Raw genomic sequence first — 16,824 nt, forward strand, 5'->3', positions numbered from 1 at the left:
GCAATAATCAACTAATTTTCTGCCTTGATTTTATACTGTTCACTGTTTTTTGAATTTAATAAATTCTGTTAAAATTTTTTACAACGGGCTTTTTGTTCCTTGCTTGTCATTTTTACATGTTTCCCAAAATAGTATGATGTATTGACTAAACTTTATGTCTACATTTTTGGCAAGAGTCTTAGAGATTTTTTTTTCCTGATTAATTGAATACATTTCACAGAATTTCACACTGTTTATACTGGATTTCTTCCTTTTAGAGTTGATCTCTCTAATGTGTTAGATCTTCATGCCTTTGACAGTCTTTCTGGAATAAGGTATGTTTTCTGTATTTTGTTCACTTTTATTGTAATTCGTTTTATTCTACTCATTTGTGACGCAGGGATGATTTATACAGTTGCACACTTGATTGAAGCTTCTTGTCATTCCTTTGGCATACGGGATCATTCCTAATAATGATGTTCTTGAAAGTTTTGTCAATTGGATGTTTGGAAATCGTAATGCATTTCCTGTAGAAATTATAGTGTAAATGGTAGTTAACTTTAGAGATCAATCACTAATATTTGTACACCAACTACTGTATGTAATACTTTATTTCTATGAGAAAATGCATGAAATACATAAAAAAATTTAGCTTGGGGTATTCCCTCAGGTTCCTCCTTTCTCCTGAAGTGATGGATCACTTTCCTGTTCATTTCCCTAGGAGGAATCTTTATTAAGGGAGAGGAACATATCTCTCATATGTCCCTGGACATCGGCATCTTTTTTTTTTTAATCATCTTAATTATGTTTAAGTGTACAATTCACTAGTGTTCAGTATATTCACATTGTTGTGCAAAACTGAAACTCTACAACTATGGATTGACAGCTCTCCATTTTCCCCTCCCCACAGCCCCTGGCCACCACCGTTCAGTGATGTGTTTTTAAGAATTTGACTACTTTAGATACCTGAAAGCAGTGGAATCATATGGCGTTCGTCTTCCTGTAACTGCTTATCTCACTTAGTCCTCAACGTTCATCCGTGTTGCAGCGTGTGACAGGGTTTCTTTCCTTTTTAATGCTAAATGCCCCAGTAGACGTATGGACCACATTTTGTTCACCTGTTCATCCATGGACGGCCGTTCAGCCGGCTCTCTCCCCTTGGCTGTTGGGAGAAGTGCTCCTGTGAATGTGGGTGTGCACATGTCTCTTCGAGATTCCTGTTTTCAGTTCTCTTGGATACGTACCCAGAAGTGGGATTTCTGGGTCATACGGTGCTTATATTTTTAATTTTTTGAGGAAAACCTTACTGTTTGCCAGAGCAGCTGCACCGTTTTCACTTCCCACCAGCAGCACACACGTGTTCGGTCTGTCCACACCCTCGTCCACACTTGCTGTTTTCTGTTGTTTTAGGTAGTAGCGGTCCTAATGGGTGTGAGCTGATAACTTGTTGTGGTTTTGATTTGCATTTCTCTAGTGGTTGGAGATACTGGGCGTCTTTTCGTGTGCTCATTGGCCATTTGTAGATCATTTTTGGAGCAATGTCTATTCAAGTACTTGGTCCATTTTTTCATCAGGTGGTTTTGTTGTTGTTGTTGTGGCTGAGCTGGGAGTTTTTTTTTAATGTATTCCAGGTATTAACCCCTCATTAGATGCGTGATTTGGAAAGATTTTCTCCCATTTCTTCTGAAGTAGTTGAGTCCTAAGTCTCACGTGAGAAGTACCCTCCCTGTGCCCAGAGGAAAGGAGCCTTCTTTCTGAAGACCAAGGCACATTCGGAGCAGTGTGTGGGAACAGACCTCTGAGTTTCCCCCGTTTACTCCACTGGGTTCAGACCGTGTCCTGTCCTATCTTTTTATGACCTTTCACTCTTCATCAAACCTAGCATAAAAACAGTCAGGCACAAGCATTTCCTTGGTTCTTCATTTCTTTGTGAAGGCTCCTGTGTCACGTAAAACTTACAATAAATAAACTTGCACCCTTTTCGCCTGTTAATCTGTGTTTGGCAACCTGATTTCCACACCAGCCAGGCTCCCAAGAGGGTCGAGGAGAACTTTTTCCTTCCTGTGCAAGTCGTTGGCAGTTATTTTTAACAGCACTAAATATTGAACATAGAGAAAGAGCATGTGATTTTCCAAACATTTTCAAAGGTAATCTCCTTCCACACTTGCTTAAGAACAGTGATAATGCATTAGTGACACTTAAAGGAGTGGCTGTTTCACGTGACGCCCTCTCTGCGCGGATCAGGCCTTTGCATAACTTCTCCTGTGCTCAGTTGCTAAAATGGAGAATCCAACCAGCTGGGAAGGATTTAATTTGACACTTTCTCTGCTGAGACCCCCTCCAGTGAGGCTCATTTCCTACAATCCTTTCCTCTTTTCTAAACTTGCTGTTACTAATTTACCCCTCACTGTTCTGCGAAGCAAAACATCTGCAAGGTTTTAAGTCCTTTTCCTCCTCCCAGCCTACCCCCATCAGTGTCTAAATGCCTGCTGCTGCTGTTATGGTTATCATTTGTTATGCCACACTGATCTTCTCGCTCTTTTTCATATCAGAACAATGCATTTGTAAGATTCTGACTTTCTGGTTTTTCTCAGTCACAGGTAACAGACTATATAGCAGGCTTATATTTCCGGATACTACTTACTTTATAATAAGTAGATATGTTCAAGGGAAAACACCGGTAAAGGAAATAATAGACCCTTCTACCTGTCTTGAGGTAGACAGCAGCATTATTTTCACATTAGGGAGCATGGGGCGAGTGGATGAAATTTGGAGCTTTAGTAAAATGCTTCTGTGTATTTTTCTAGGCCTGTGGTAGATCTGTTGGAATTAAAAAGAAATATATCCACAGATGTATTCAACCACACAAAATAGTGTCACCAGAGATTAGGTTTTTTTCAGTATTGTGTGTATAGGTATGGATGTGAACGTGTTGTACGTTTGCTTTTATTGAAGCATAACATCCAATGTAATGTTTGTTTCACGGGTACCGCCATTGAGTCGGCCGTTCTGTGTATTACCCGGTGTTCACCATAAGTGTGGTCATCGTGTGTCCTATACAATGTTACTACAGTATTATGGACTATATTCCCTGGGCTCTACTTTTCATCTTCTTGACTTACTTATTTTACAACTGGAAGCTTAGATCTCTTAATCCCCTTTATCTGTTTCACCCATCCCCCACCCCCTCTGACAGTTTGTTCTCTGTATTTAAGAGTCTCTTTGTGTGTTTGTTCAATGTGTGTACGTTCTTAGGAAAAATCTGTAAACGGTCTGTTAGCTTCTCTCTGTAAGAACATGTAAACAGCATCTAAAATTGGAACTATGTTATAGATTGAGTTGTGGAAACTCTCCTTAGCTCGGTATCTCTAAGTAACACGTAAAGTTAAATCGGAAGTATATTGATCTTTGAATTTATAATCAGTTGTTTTTAGTTTGCAGAAAAAACTTCAACATGTGCCAACAACACAGCCTCACCTAGATCAGGTAAAAAAGTCTTAAAAAAAATTTTTAAAGCATTTTTTAAACTAAATTAGTTCCGTTAGGACTATACTTATATGATGACTATATACTGTATCTTATACTGTAAGTATTACTACATTTATATTATTACTGTATACTATATTACATACTATTACTGTTATGTACTATATTATACTGTCTTACTATATATATGTATGTTATTATTTGTAGTATTTTCCTCTTGCTAAAAAAACTGCATTTTTGAACTGTGTTGATAATTTTCAGAATTTGGGTGCTTTTGAGGTAATCTCATCTAGCTTAATGCATCACAGGAAGTCCTCAAAGCACTTGTTTCGAACCTGGGGACAAGGTGCTTTCTGGCCTCTCCGCTCTCAGGTCGCTGAGCTTATTTCCCACCAGAAGGGTGGGAATCGGTGCTTAACGGCTTCCCCGGGGGCTCCCTGTGCAGCCTCTTCTTAACTCTGTTGAACTAACAGATCAAGGACAAGTCTGGTAAAAGCATGTGTGGCTTCTTTAAATAAACACTGACTTTGAGTTTCGCCTGCAGGTAGCACTGTAAATTTGAAGTGCTTAAGGTGTCGTTCCTTTAGGCACTCTAAACACCTCGTTCCTGAGGCCAGTGTTGAAGACCCTGGAAGACACGTCACCTGTTTTCACTGTCCCCACCCTCCTTTTAAGCAGGTCGTAGGTGATGCAGCTCTAGGGTAACTGCTTTGTTCCATCTCAGACTGTGAGAGCAAGGGGGGGAGCAGTGCACCTCTTCCCGCCTGTCTCGAAACTGTCCCGCATTTTTTGCAGCATGACTCATGGTGACGGGGCCCGCACAGTAACAGCTTCGTCCTCCCTTTGGCTCGTATTTATGGGGGCCTGTCCTACCGTGTTTGTGGCACCCTTCACTCAGAAACGTCACAACATCCTCATCCACGCTTGTCTTTGGCTTGAGTGAGAGAAATACAGCTCTCTGGTGGTAGAATTTTTTAGAAGATGCAGTAGCAGTCACCAAGATGAATTGGAGGCATATTCTTACTGACTTTCTGGGGGAGGGAGACCATACGAGGAGTCCTCAGGAGGGAAAAATGAAGGATATAGTCGCTTTCGAGAACCCTCATCATGGCCAGAATCTGTACCTGCGATGTCTCACACAGACCCGGCGTGGCGTGTGTGATGCCTTATGGTTGTGGGTTGAAATGCTCTTTCCTGGTAGTAGTCTGTGCATTCCTCAAATATGGATTCCTCGTTGTTTAGCACAGGGCATGTGTGCAGGGTTACAGTGGTTGCTTGGGGAATATTTGTTACAAGAGCGGAAAGCCGTGATTCTTAAATGGGGAACGTCAGAATCCCCGTTTAATATTGAATACTCCGTAGTCCCCACACCTCCGGTCTCCAGGACTGGGGCTTAGGTATGTGCCCATTAATGCGTCTGTGTATTTTTAACATTTTATTGTGGAAATTTTACAAAGATCTACAAAAGTAGAACAGCAAAAGGAACCCTTTGTACACGTGACCCGGTTGCAGTGGCTGTCAGCATTTGCTGATTTTATGCCCTCTGTCTTCCCAGCACTTCTTTTGCTGGAGTATTTTTTAAACAGAAAATTTCAAACATACAGTCAAGTTGGATAGTATAGTGAAACTGTGAGTACCCATTGCCCTTGCTAGAGTGTATTAAAGCAAATCCCAGACTGTATGTCATTTCACCAGTAAATAGAGCATGGCTGTTTGTTTTTTTCTGATGCACTCTCCTGCTTTAGATCTATAAACAGAGGGCAGAATATAATATTGCAGACAAAGGGCAGTGGGATTCAGGGTAATGATGGTCTGTCTCATGTGGTTTGGCGGATCTGAGGCTTTGTGAAGGGTAGTTTTTTTTCTTTTAACATATAGTAAAGCATACAAGTTTTTAGTGTACAAGTCAATGTGTCTTTATGTATATTTGTGCCTATGCGTTGGCCCATGGGCGCATACGAACACATATCTCTGTAATTCCCTCGTAGATACAAATACAGCAAATTCCCACCATCGTCAAGAGAGTTCCCTTGTGCCCCTTTTCAGTTAGGAACACTCCTTGCAAAGATGCACCTCCTGTTCCGAGTAAGACATCAAGAAGTAGATTTTTGTTTGACTGGAAGAAGTAAGGGAAAGAGCAACCCGGATGTCTAAAAGTGGGCAGGCGAGCATGCTCTAGGAGAGGGGGACTCTGGCGCACACGTCCTGGTGGCCGCTTCCTGCTGGAATCCTGAGCTAAGGTGTCGGGCTGTGATGGGCTGGGCACGGGGAACCGCTCTGTGCTGTGGGGCAGGGGCAGGGAAGCTGGATTGGAGTTGCAGTCAGGAGACCAAGCAGGGAGATCCCCTGTGACGAGGGCCTGCACTGCGCTGGTCGCAGGGGGCGTGGAGATGGGATAAATCAAGGACAGACTCATACTAGACCTGTCTGAATAGGCTTACTGACTGATGCTGGGGCGGTAAGACAGAAGTCATGGGAAACAGGCCTGGATTGACTAGAGGAACCTATTGCTTCAGTTTTCTGCTTCTTTCTGTGTCTGGGAAAAGGAGAGTTAATTTTAGATTCGACTCTAGAACTGGGAAGAAGTCTGAAGTAGGTAATACCTAGGACATAGTAGGTATGTTACTAAAGTTTAATCCCTGAATCCTCTTTAATGCAGCTCTCTATCTCCCTGGGCCCTTTGTTTGCTCCCTGTAAGGAGGACCCGGGATTGGAGGGTGGGAAGGTAAGAAATCCCAAATGGCAGCCTGTGCATAGTTTATTTAGTAGAGCCAATTAAAGGAGGGATAACAAGTTGTGACCCTCAACTTCTGCCCTGGGAATTCACAGATCTCATCTCCTTTACGGTCTGCCCACTGCGAGGAGGATTTATTGGTACAGGAAAACATCTAGTTCTAAAATCTGTATCTGCATTGTCTTAATTTTTAAAACCTTTTTATCTCATATTGGAGTTAATTGAACCCCTTAGAAATATTTTCATATTTCTAACCTGCCGAAAGCAACAACCATTCTCAGTAGAAGCTCTTTAAGAATAAAAAAGCATTATTGAGTTCTATGTTGAGACCTTTTCAATATGGAAAGCCAAGTTCTCCAACTTGAATAAAATACATTTTAAGCAGTTTTGAAGGTTCACTTGCTACTTTCCTTTGAAAATGACAAATTATGTTTCATTTACATCCTTTTGCTACATATTTGATATGCTATATGATGTGCTGTAAGTTCTGATACGCATTTTTTGGTATTATTGGTAGTGATTGCTTTTTTTAATCTTTTTTTCAAAAAATTTTAATGTTATTTATTTTGAGAGAGAGAGAGAGAGAGAGAGAGAGAGAATGAGCAGAGGACAGACAGAGAAAGAGGGAGAGAGCATCCCAGCAGGCTCCCCACTGTCAGCACAGAGCCTGACGAGGGGCTTTGACACGGGCTTAATCTCACAAACGGTGAGATTGTGACCTGAGCCAAAATCAAGAGTTGGATGCTTAACTGACTGAGCCACCCAGGCGCCCCTAAAAATCTGACATTCTACGTCAATTTTAGTTGGCTTTCCTGTCTCATATTTAGCAAGTAAGTGCTTTCTGTTTTTCCTGTTACTAGCAACAGTGGAGAGTAAACGTCAGTATATTTTGTCCTTAGATTGGTCTTTAGTACTTACCTTTACCTTTAGCTCTTCTCTGTTTGTATAAAAAACAATTGGTCTTTTCACATTTCCTACTGTAAGCCTATGTGATTTTCTGTTGGTGAATAAAATTACTGTTGCAGTTGTAGGAAATTATACAAAGCTGTGCTTTAGTGTGTTTTCTCTTCCTGTTTTAAGCTTGGCTTGAGTGTATTATCCTGATTATGCAAGGTGGGATTTGTGTTTCCATCATGTTATGCTTGGCCCTCATGTATTTTCATCATGAAGTTGAAATTTGGGGTCACAGTAGCCAGTGGAGCTTTGGACTTTGATTATGTGACCAGGAAATCTTGAGATTCAGGTTCCTTAGAGTGCACAGTGAGATTTATCAAGAGCAGGGAGAAAAATAAATCTCAAAGTCAACATTCTAAATGATGTCAACCTTCTACAACCGAAGGTGACATCATACTGTCATTCTCATGGCCAGATACTCCTCTCCCTTTGGCATATGCTTGGTCAGAGCTAAACTGAATTTTTCCTTTGTGGTGTTCCCAGAGAACTTTCGAAAGTACACTTTTGCTTTTGAGTTTTACTCATGGATCTAAGTAGTTTATTTTTTCTGAGCCTCCTTTCCTCCAATTTATAAAATGTCAATAATTCTCTTTATTCCACAGGCCTGTTGTCACAAGTAAATGAAACATGAAATGAAGTGACCCAGGCAAAGTACCTGGCTTAGAACATAGTCGGTACACTGTATATATATTACCTTCCCTCTTCATGCTGAGAATCCTGGAGAGAATGCATTAAACAATGAGTATCCTCTTCTGAAAGTTTCTGTTTAAGTACTAAGCCACGGATGAACTCTACAGAATACAGAAAATGGAATTGCTCCTATCAGAACTCAGCAAGACGGTGAAACAGATACACCTAATGTAGTTGTTAGGCAACATAAATGTTCATGAACGTGTTTCTGTCTTAAAGGTTAATGTATTTAATGTCTTAAAATGTAAATATACTTTGCATCTTAAAACTTCTGATTTTTAAAAATATATGACATTACTTTAAAAAAATCATTATTGATGGTCTCTCTTGATTTATAGAGCGTTCTTACAGTGACATTTGAAGTACCGGGAAATGCAAAGGAAGAAAGTCTGAATGTATTTATTCAGGTGAGTGCAGTATGTAACTGATAATGACTTACCACCTGTTTGGGTTACATGGCTGTTGCCGGGAGGAATGGTTGGTCTTATTAAAATATGTCACTTGATCCAGAATCTTCTGTGGGAGAAGAATGTGAGGAACAAGGATGGTGACTGCATGGAGGTCATACGGCTAAAGGTACGGTGTGGTTTTCACTTTCATCCTTTTGGACAAAGGCCCCTTCCTTTCTTGGCTGTCACTTAACACCGTATTTGGTTTTAGAAGAAGCGCTGGTTTTAGTACAAATGACTTTGGTCTGTTTTCATTTTTCGGTGTTTCCATTGCTGAAAAGAAGCTTTGGCAATCCCTGCATAAAGCGTGATTTATGCGCATAGCTGGCATGTAGCGTTTCAGCTCACACAGCCTGTGCGCTCAGAAACATCTCCCCTGTTCTGAGCAGTGATGTGGCCGATAACCTTGACTCGCTGGACCTCTCCTTTCCTTGGCACACAGCTTGGTCCCTTCGGGAACGCTGACTGTCTTCTTGTGTTTAATTTTCCAAGAGCGCTTTATTGACAGAAGTAATATTAGAAATCTTGCCGCGGCTGAACCCGTGTTACTTCGTACTTGTAGCAGACGCTGAACAGTGGTCATTCTGTAAACAGAGTTCCAGAAGACCTGGAGAAAGCTTGCTCTGCGTTTGAAACCCATCCACGTTACTTAGCATTTGGGGATTTATGTCATGGAAGGTGTTTTTTCCAGGGGGCAGTGTTCTATGTGGTGTGCTTAACCACTCAGCAGTCTACTCCCGCGTTTCCAGAAGGTTTTCTTATGATTACTTACTACTACTGTTAGTAACTAGATTTTCCTGTTAGCAGCTGACCTCCTGGGGTCACTAGAATGACGAAGGCTGACGCTATCAAGAAACCATTCAGGAGACACCTGGGTGGCTCAGTCGGTTAAGTTCAGCTGAAGTTTGGCTTCAGCTCAGGCCACGATCTCGCAGTTCATGGGTTCAAGCCCTGCGTCGGGCTCCACGCTGACAGCTCCGAGCCTGGGACTGCTTTGGATTCTGTGTCTCCCTCTCTCTCTGCCCCTCCCTGCTCATGCTCTGTCTCTCTCTGTCTCTCTGTCTCTGTCTCTCAAAAAGAAAGAAACATTAAACATTTTTTAAAAAGCCATTCAGGTTTAGATGTGCTCACTCCCTGTGCTGACTCTGCCTAGGACTGGCTTCAGAGCCATGGGTGAATCTCAGTCTGTTCCCAAGTCCTTCCCACCCAGAGGAGCTAAGTCTGATCCTGGAGCTACTGCTCCGATGACAGTAGCACCACTTCCGTCCAGGATCCTAACGGGCAGATTGTGTCTCAGTCTGCGACCGCTTCTGTCCCTGCTACTGAATGGGGAGCGGTTACTACAGAAGCAGCCCTTCAGGCCTTTATGCTGATGCTGCAGCCAGGACCGCACCACAGACCTCAGTGGCTCATCCCGCACCATCCTGGCGTGGCTTTTGTCCCTGGGTGTGTGACGGTTTTTCTGCAGCCCTTCGTCCTCTGTGGTTCTTCCCTTGTCCTTCCTCTCGTCACAACAACCCTGTGAGTCTCCCTTCATAGACTTCCTTCTCCGCCCTGCTGCAGAGGACCAGGGCTCTACCAATGAGCTTAACATGTTCACTCTGGTAACAGCTGGAAGGTCAGAGTCCTTCTACAAGTAACCTAAGACTGATGTTTAGATAATTCTTTCCCAGGAGCTATTACATATTAAAATCCGGTGTAAAAAGGAGGAAACAAAACTGGACAAAGGAAAACAGGAAGAACATACACCTAAAATACACCAGTACACCAAAACCACACCAAAGTTTTGTGGTGGGGATGACCTTGAGTGGTTTGTCTCTTACTGTTTTGCAATATGTATATTAAGTTAATAACAAATAAGTGTAACAAGCATCATTTCAGAGAAATTGTTTCATCCTCAGGGAGCCAGTTTATCAGATAATTTGTTTCACTTCTGCAAGTCAATATAAAATGAATTGTATCCAGATAGATGTATTTTTCTTTTCCTTTATTTCATTATTATATGCTCCATTTATTGCAACCTAGTGAAAAATTGTCACCCAAATCCTTTAACTCCTCAAATTGTCCCACTGAGACTGTGAAACAAGGTAAAATCCTTAAAAGTAGAAAAACCACTAGAATTCGATGCATGTTTTATCATTTGGTTGTTTCAACTTTTCAGATATCCTAAGACGTGTATTAATTTTATTACAAAAAGGGACTATTTTTTTTTAAAAACATTGCACACAAATGCTTGAGATTTAAATTTAAAAATCAGAGGCTGTAAGAAACTATTTCCATAAGGCACAAATAACTAGATTTAAGTAATTTTCACAGAATCTTTATGGGTTTGTATTTAAAATGGAACAGCAATAATCCGATAACACTGTCTGCTGTGAATTTGAACTGAGGCTGATTGATCACTCTCTGAGCAGGGGCTGGTGTCGATCAAAGACAAACTAAAACAGGTGATTGTGCAAGGTGTCCATGAGCTCTATGACCTGGAGGAGACCCCACTGAGCTGGAAAGATGACACAGAGAGAACAAATCGATTGGTTCTTATTGGTAAGTGAAATTGGTAAATTTCTAAAGCACAGTCAAATATATATTTGAAAGTGATGTAATATGCCAAACTGTAGCAAGACTAACCAGTCTGAGTCCCTGTGATTAGTTAATGTATTTGTCTTCATGATGTGATAACATTCATAAGAACTTGGTAGGCATTTTACTCTTTTCTTCAAACAGGTTGAGAAAATAATTAATTGAAATGCCAGTTTCGTTCTGAGGGACTTAACTAGAAATAGAAAGTTGAAGGGATCACTAATTACTTTGTTTTTGTAAATTTCTGAAGATTACCAAGCATTTCATGATTTGGAATTGATAGGCAAACTGCCCTTTTAATAAGCATGATATAATCACACCCTATTTTGTTCTGTGTGCAGGCAGGAATTTAGATAAGGAGATCCTTAAACAACTATTTATAGCTACTGTGACTGAAACAGAAAAGCGGTGGACGGCACATTTCAAAGAAGATCAAGTTTGTCCATAACACTAGAAGCATTTCTAATCAAAGGGACTGGGTGACAAATCGGGAATAAGTTTCCTACTGGTTATATGTCAAGCATCTGTTCTTTGTGTTACTTCTGTTATGAATTCCAGCGTACTTTAGTGTTTATTTAATGGAACATGTAAAATTTAGTAGATAAATACTATAAAACATTTGACATTCATACAATAAAACGTAATACCCTCTGAAGTGGGGGTTTTTTGTGTGTTTTTATTTTGTTTTTTAGTGTTTATTTATTTTTGAAAGAGAGAGCATGCAGGGGAGGGGCAGAGAGGGAGAGAGAGAATGCCAAGGAGGCTCTGCACTGACAGCCTGGGGCTCAAACTCACAAGCCGTGAGATGATGACCTGAAACCAAGAGCCAGATGCTTAACCAACTCAGCCACCCAGGTGCCTCTGTTTTTGTTTTTGTTTTTTAAATAGATGTTTCACAGAAATACCTGTCAGAATTGGCTTTGGAATTTACACACTCTGGATTTTTCACCCATGGAAATTATTTATAATCATAATGATAAAAGTTAACGTCAGCTTAGAACTAAGAATGGCAGCTGATTGCATAGATATTTTATCATTATTAACAAATTACAAAAAAAATTTTTTTAATGTTTATTTATTTTTGAGAGAGAGAGACAGAGCACAAGCAGGGGAGGGGCAGAGAGAGGACACACACAGAATCTGAAGCAGGCTCCAGGCTCTGAGCAGTCAGCACAGAGCCTGACGCGGGGCTCGAACCCACAAACCGTCAGATCATGACCTGAGCCGAAGTCGGACGCTTAACCCACAGAGCCACCCAGGCACCCCCTGAATCCAGTCTCTTAAATTCACGGTTCAGACAGTACGCTTACTCTGTGGCGGCAGATGGCAGATCGCCCAGTAGAAACGCAGCTGATTTTTGGGTCCGATCTGGGCTTTCATTCCAGTTGTGTTGCTTCTTGGCCTCGCAGTCTCTGGCAGAGCACTTTCTCCAAGGTCGGTTTCCTGGTTTATAAAGTGGGCGGCGTCATTTCAGTCATTCAGGGTTGCTGTGAGGGTTGCATAGGTTTGCAGCGCACCAAGTGGAGCCTGGATACAGGCTTTCTTTTTCCTAACGAGGTAAATTTGATTTGTTTTATGGTCAGTGTTGCCACAGTAATAGTTCATAATGTCCCTTGGCAAATAGTAAGCACCTAGATTCATCTGTTTACAGCCATGAGAGAGAGCTTACAATGAATTGCCCTGTGGGGGAAATGTTTGGAGTACTGTTAATCTGTACTCTTAAAAATCTGCATTTATCAAAGTCCTTAACCTTTTTTTCTTTAAGATACATTAGTATGTAATCCTTTTTTATCACGTAAGTACTGACCAGATACATTTGTGTCCTACAAATCGCGGACGTCACAGATGAATCAGTCTCCCCTGACCTCTGTCCTTCAGTCGCTGACCCTCCTCGGGGGTGGGCAGTGTTGTCAGCATCGTGTCTGCCCTTGTATGTGTTGCTTTTCACTTACACACACACACACACACGCTTACGTCGTGGTGACTAGAGCCGTAGTGTAAGCTGCTGCTTCTGGAGAGGTAGGAGCTTGCCATAAATATCCTCAAGGAAGACATTTATTTTCATAATGCGTGTGTTTTATTTTACTTAATTTTATTTTTTTAACATAAAAAATGTTTATTTTTTTAACTTAAAAAAATGTTTATTTTTGATAAAGAGAGTGCAAGCGGGGGTGGCACAGAGAGAGAGGGAGACACAGAATCAGAAGCAGGCCCCAGGCTCTGAGCTGTCAGCACAGAGCCCGACGCGGGGCTCGAACTCACAAATCCATGAGATCATGAGCCGAGCCAAAGTCGGATGCCTAACCGACTGAGCCACCCAGGCGCCCCTTAATGTGTATACTTTAAAACATCGTTCTTTTTAGATTTTAATGCACTTAGCTTTTTAAAAAACTCAACTATTAGCCTTAGACCTTCTTCCTTGACAGTACATATGAATAGGTCTTGTTCTTTAATTGCTGCGTAGAAATTCGTAGGATAGCATAGAATACATTCCTTTAAAACATCATTTATTGATGGGGCGCCTGGGTGGCTCAGTTGGTTAAGCGTCCGACTCCGGCTCGGGTCCTGATCTCGCGGTTCGTGAGTTCGAGCCCCGCGTCGGGCTCTGTGCTGACAGCTCAGAGCCTGGAACCTGCTTCGGATTCTGTGTCTCCCTCTCTCTCTGCCCCTCCCCCATCTCTCTCTGTCTCAAAAATAAATAAACGTTTAAAAAGAAAAAAATTAAAGCATCATTTATTGAGAGCTTCCACTTTGCCCAGGCTTGAGCGCTGGGCAAAACTGCACGTGAAAGATAAGGGCCTCATTCTTACAGTGTTTACATTTTGGTGGCGGGACGTAAATAAATTAGAAAAGAAGAGGAAAGTAAGTCCCATAACAGGACTGGGGGGTCCTGGAAGCCTCCCTGAGGAGAGATGGGTGGAAGTTGAGGATGGAGTTAAAACGCTTGGTGCACGGGGAAGGGGAGTCGGGAAGAAGGTTCCAGGCAGACCAGCACCTAGTGGAGCAGCCTTTTAGCTGGGAGCCCGCACCACTGGTGCCTGACCGGGCCTGGGGGTGGGGGGGGGGGGGGTGGCGTTGGGAGCTGGGGCAGGGCTTGCTGCTCCTGGTGGGAGGGAGCAGAACATCTGGTTTTAAGCTGGAGAAGCGGCGTGGTTTGTGATCGATCCCTGTGGCAGATGAACCAGCCCTTAACTGTTCTCGAAACTGCACACGGTGCTACAGTGAACATCATTGTGCAGCACGCCTCTTTGTTCTTAGGTGAGGATGCTTCTCTAGAGTAAGTGTGTACGTGTGGAATCCCTGGCTTCTGGGATGTGCACGCTGAAATTCTTAATAGATGCTGACCAGCTGCTCTCCCAAGTGGCTGGAAGTTTCCGCCTTACACAGTAGGGGGTGAGAATACCCATTTTTCCAAACCTAGTTAACCCTCTGTAACCTTGCCCGACTGCGTAGAAAGGCATCTCACTGTTTTTATTCAGATTTCATATGGTTTTTTTTTTAATGTTGTTTATATCTTCTTTTAAAGATGCATTGTGTGTTCTTCATTCTTTTCCCCAAATGCAATTTTCCACGATCAGAATCATTATCAGTTTAACCTGCACTTCAGAGGACTTTGGAACTTGTCATAGAGAATATATCCCCAACAGAATATTTACATTATATATATATATATGTAATGTGTATATATGTGTGTGTGTGTGTGTGTATATATATATATATATATATATATATATAATGTTTTTAATGTTTATTTCATTTATTTTGAGAGAGAGGGAGAGTGCAAGCAGGGGAGGGACAGGGATAGGAGAGAGAGAGAGAGAGAGAGAGAGAGAGAGAGAGAGAATCCGAAGCAGGCTCCGTGTCATAAGCACAGAGCCTAATGAAGGCAGGGCTCAGACTCACTAGAACTGTGACATCATGATCTGAGCCGAAGTCCAGAGCCGGACGCTTAACCAACTGAGCCACCCAGGCATCCCTGAGAATATGTATTTTTATAACTAAATGTGGACCAGTATCCCAACTACAGACGATTTCAAGGGTATTGGTGGTGACGATGGTGATCAAGGTTTAGGCGCAGTTCATCTAAAACTCTATAGTTTACTGAGTAATACAGGATAGATTACTAAATGTCTCTGAGCCTTTGCCTCCTTATTCATACAATGGCGATAAAATGCAAATCTCTCACCATTGTTCCAGGGATGAAATTTAAAGCACCCTGAATAGAGTCTCAATGTAAGCAAATTCTTTTTCCAGCAAGATTCGATTAAAAAAAAAAAACAAAAAACCCTTAAAAACCCGAAACCAACAATTCTCAAGCTTGTGCGTACCTTCTTAAAACAGCTCTTTCCTAGGCTTTGCCCAGCTTTTAGTATAAGGGGCCAGTGCCTTGGTACTGTGTGCCAGGGAGCTGCAGGAGGGGTCGACACAGGGTCAGAGGGAAGACCAGATAATTGAAAGGGTGATTCTCAGGTCATGATGTTTCCAGGAAGTTATCGACAAAATAAAGCTAAGAGACTTTTAAGCATTTACGGGCTTGGTCGTTTCCTTGCTACAAATTGATTAATCGTCTCCTTTGCCTCAGTAGGGTAGGTGGGAGCACTGCTTTTAGATTGCTTTGAAAAGACTTCCCCGGTTTCAGAAATGCCATACCTTGTGGAAGTGATGTTGAAAGAAGTATATTCTGCCTTTGTAGACGAGCAACTTGCCCTACCTCGAGGAGAAAGATACACGAGAGCTTTTTTTCTTCTTCTTCTCAGAGTTAGCTTTAATATTCAAATCAACTTTAACTGTTGATGGCCACATTGTCTTTATTTATTTATTTTTATTTTTGAGAGAGAGAGCGCAAGCAAAGAAGGGGGAGAGGGAGAGGGAGAGAGAATCCCAGGCAGGCTCCACGCTCAGTGCAGAGCCTGACGTGGGGCTCGACCTCACGGCTGTGAGGTCACAACCTGAGCCGAAATCAAGAGTCAGATGCTTAACCGACTGAACCACCCAGGTGCCCTTATCTTGCCTTTAATTTTCAGAGTGGAATGGAGAGAAACCAGACAGCATCATCCTTTTTGTAGATTAGTCTAGAAAGTTTGGTTTTCATACTAGGACAGCATTGCGTGAGCTCCTGATGGGTTTGTTCAGAAAAAAAAAAAAAAAAAACGTATTCGTTGTTAGGAAAGAAGCAATCCCCAAATATTACAGAGTCCCCACCATGCACAAAGCTGCGTGTTAAAAGCTGCAGGAGCTACAAAGGCAGGCTTCTCATTCTGAAGGCAGCACTAAAGAATTGATGGGATGTGACTATAAGAGTTCTTTTCTTTTCTTTTCTTTTTTCTTTCTTTCTTTCTTTCTTTCTTTCTTTCTTTTTCTTTCTTTTTCTTTTCTTTTCTTTCTATCTTTCTTTCTCTTTCCTCCCCTTCCCCTTCCCCTTCTTTCCTTTTTTCCAGAGTGACTTGCCATAATGGAGTCTTTCCAAAGCACTCAGTTTTCATTGATAAAGCTCTTTGTTTTTACCTGGGCATATTTTGTATAACATTAGATATAATCACATACGATAAACTTTACCCTTTAAAAAAAATTTTAATGTTTATTTTTTGAGAGCGTGAGCGGGGGAGGGACAGAGAGAGAGGGGGAGACACAGACTCCGAAGCAGGCTCCAGGCTCTGAGCTGTCAGCACAGAGCCTGACAAAGGGCTCAAAGTCATGAACGGTGAGATGGTGACCTGAGCTGAAGTCGGACGCTTAACCGACTGAGCCACCCAGGCGCCCCTGAACTTTACCCTTTTAGAGTGTACAATTCATAGCTTTCGTACATCCACCATAGCTAAGTCCAGAACATTTTCATTACTCCCCAAGGAAACTACCCATCAGCGGTTACTCCCCATCCCCCCTGTTCGTAGCCCCCAAGCGGCCACCACTCTACTTCCTGTTTCTGTAATTGGCCTATTCAGACTCCTTTCA

At 42.0% G+C, this 16,824-nt stretch overlaps 1 protein-coding gene across 5 annotated transcripts in view; it reads left to right on the forward strand.

Annotated features, from left to right (window-relative positions):
* The window catches only part of LOC125924726 (putative COBW domain-containing protein 7), an 80,018-nt gene extending 68,471 nt beyond the window's left edge, over positions 1–11,547 (forward strand). For 4 of the 5 annotated variants that reach the window (XM_049633494.1, XM_049633486.1, XM_049633469.1 and 1 more), the window contains 6 exons: positions 258–314; positions 3,414–3,465; positions 8,182–8,250; positions 8,354–8,419; positions 10,707–10,836; positions 11,214–11,547. In XM_049633494.1, the coding sequence (XP_049489451.1) occupies positions 258–314; positions 3,414–3,465; positions 8,182–8,250; positions 8,354–8,419; positions 10,707–10,836; positions 11,214–11,320 (481 nt within the window). In that variant the 3' untranslated portion in view covers positions 11,321–11,547. The remainder of the gene's footprint in view (positions 1–257; positions 315–3,413; positions 3,466–8,181; positions 8,251–8,353; positions 8,420–10,706; positions 10,837–11,213) is intronic. The other variant, XM_049633479.1, reaches the window with a different exon arrangement.
* The last annotated feature ends 5,277 nt before the right edge of the window (positions 11,548–16,824 follow it).

Source organism: Panthera uncia, chromosome D4 (genome assembly GCF_023721935.1).
Source record: "Panthera uncia isolate 11264 chromosome D4, Puncia_PCG_1.0, whole genome shotgun sequence".
Classification (NCBI taxonomy): Eukaryota; Metazoa; Chordata; class Mammalia; order Carnivora; family Felidae; genus Panthera; species Panthera uncia.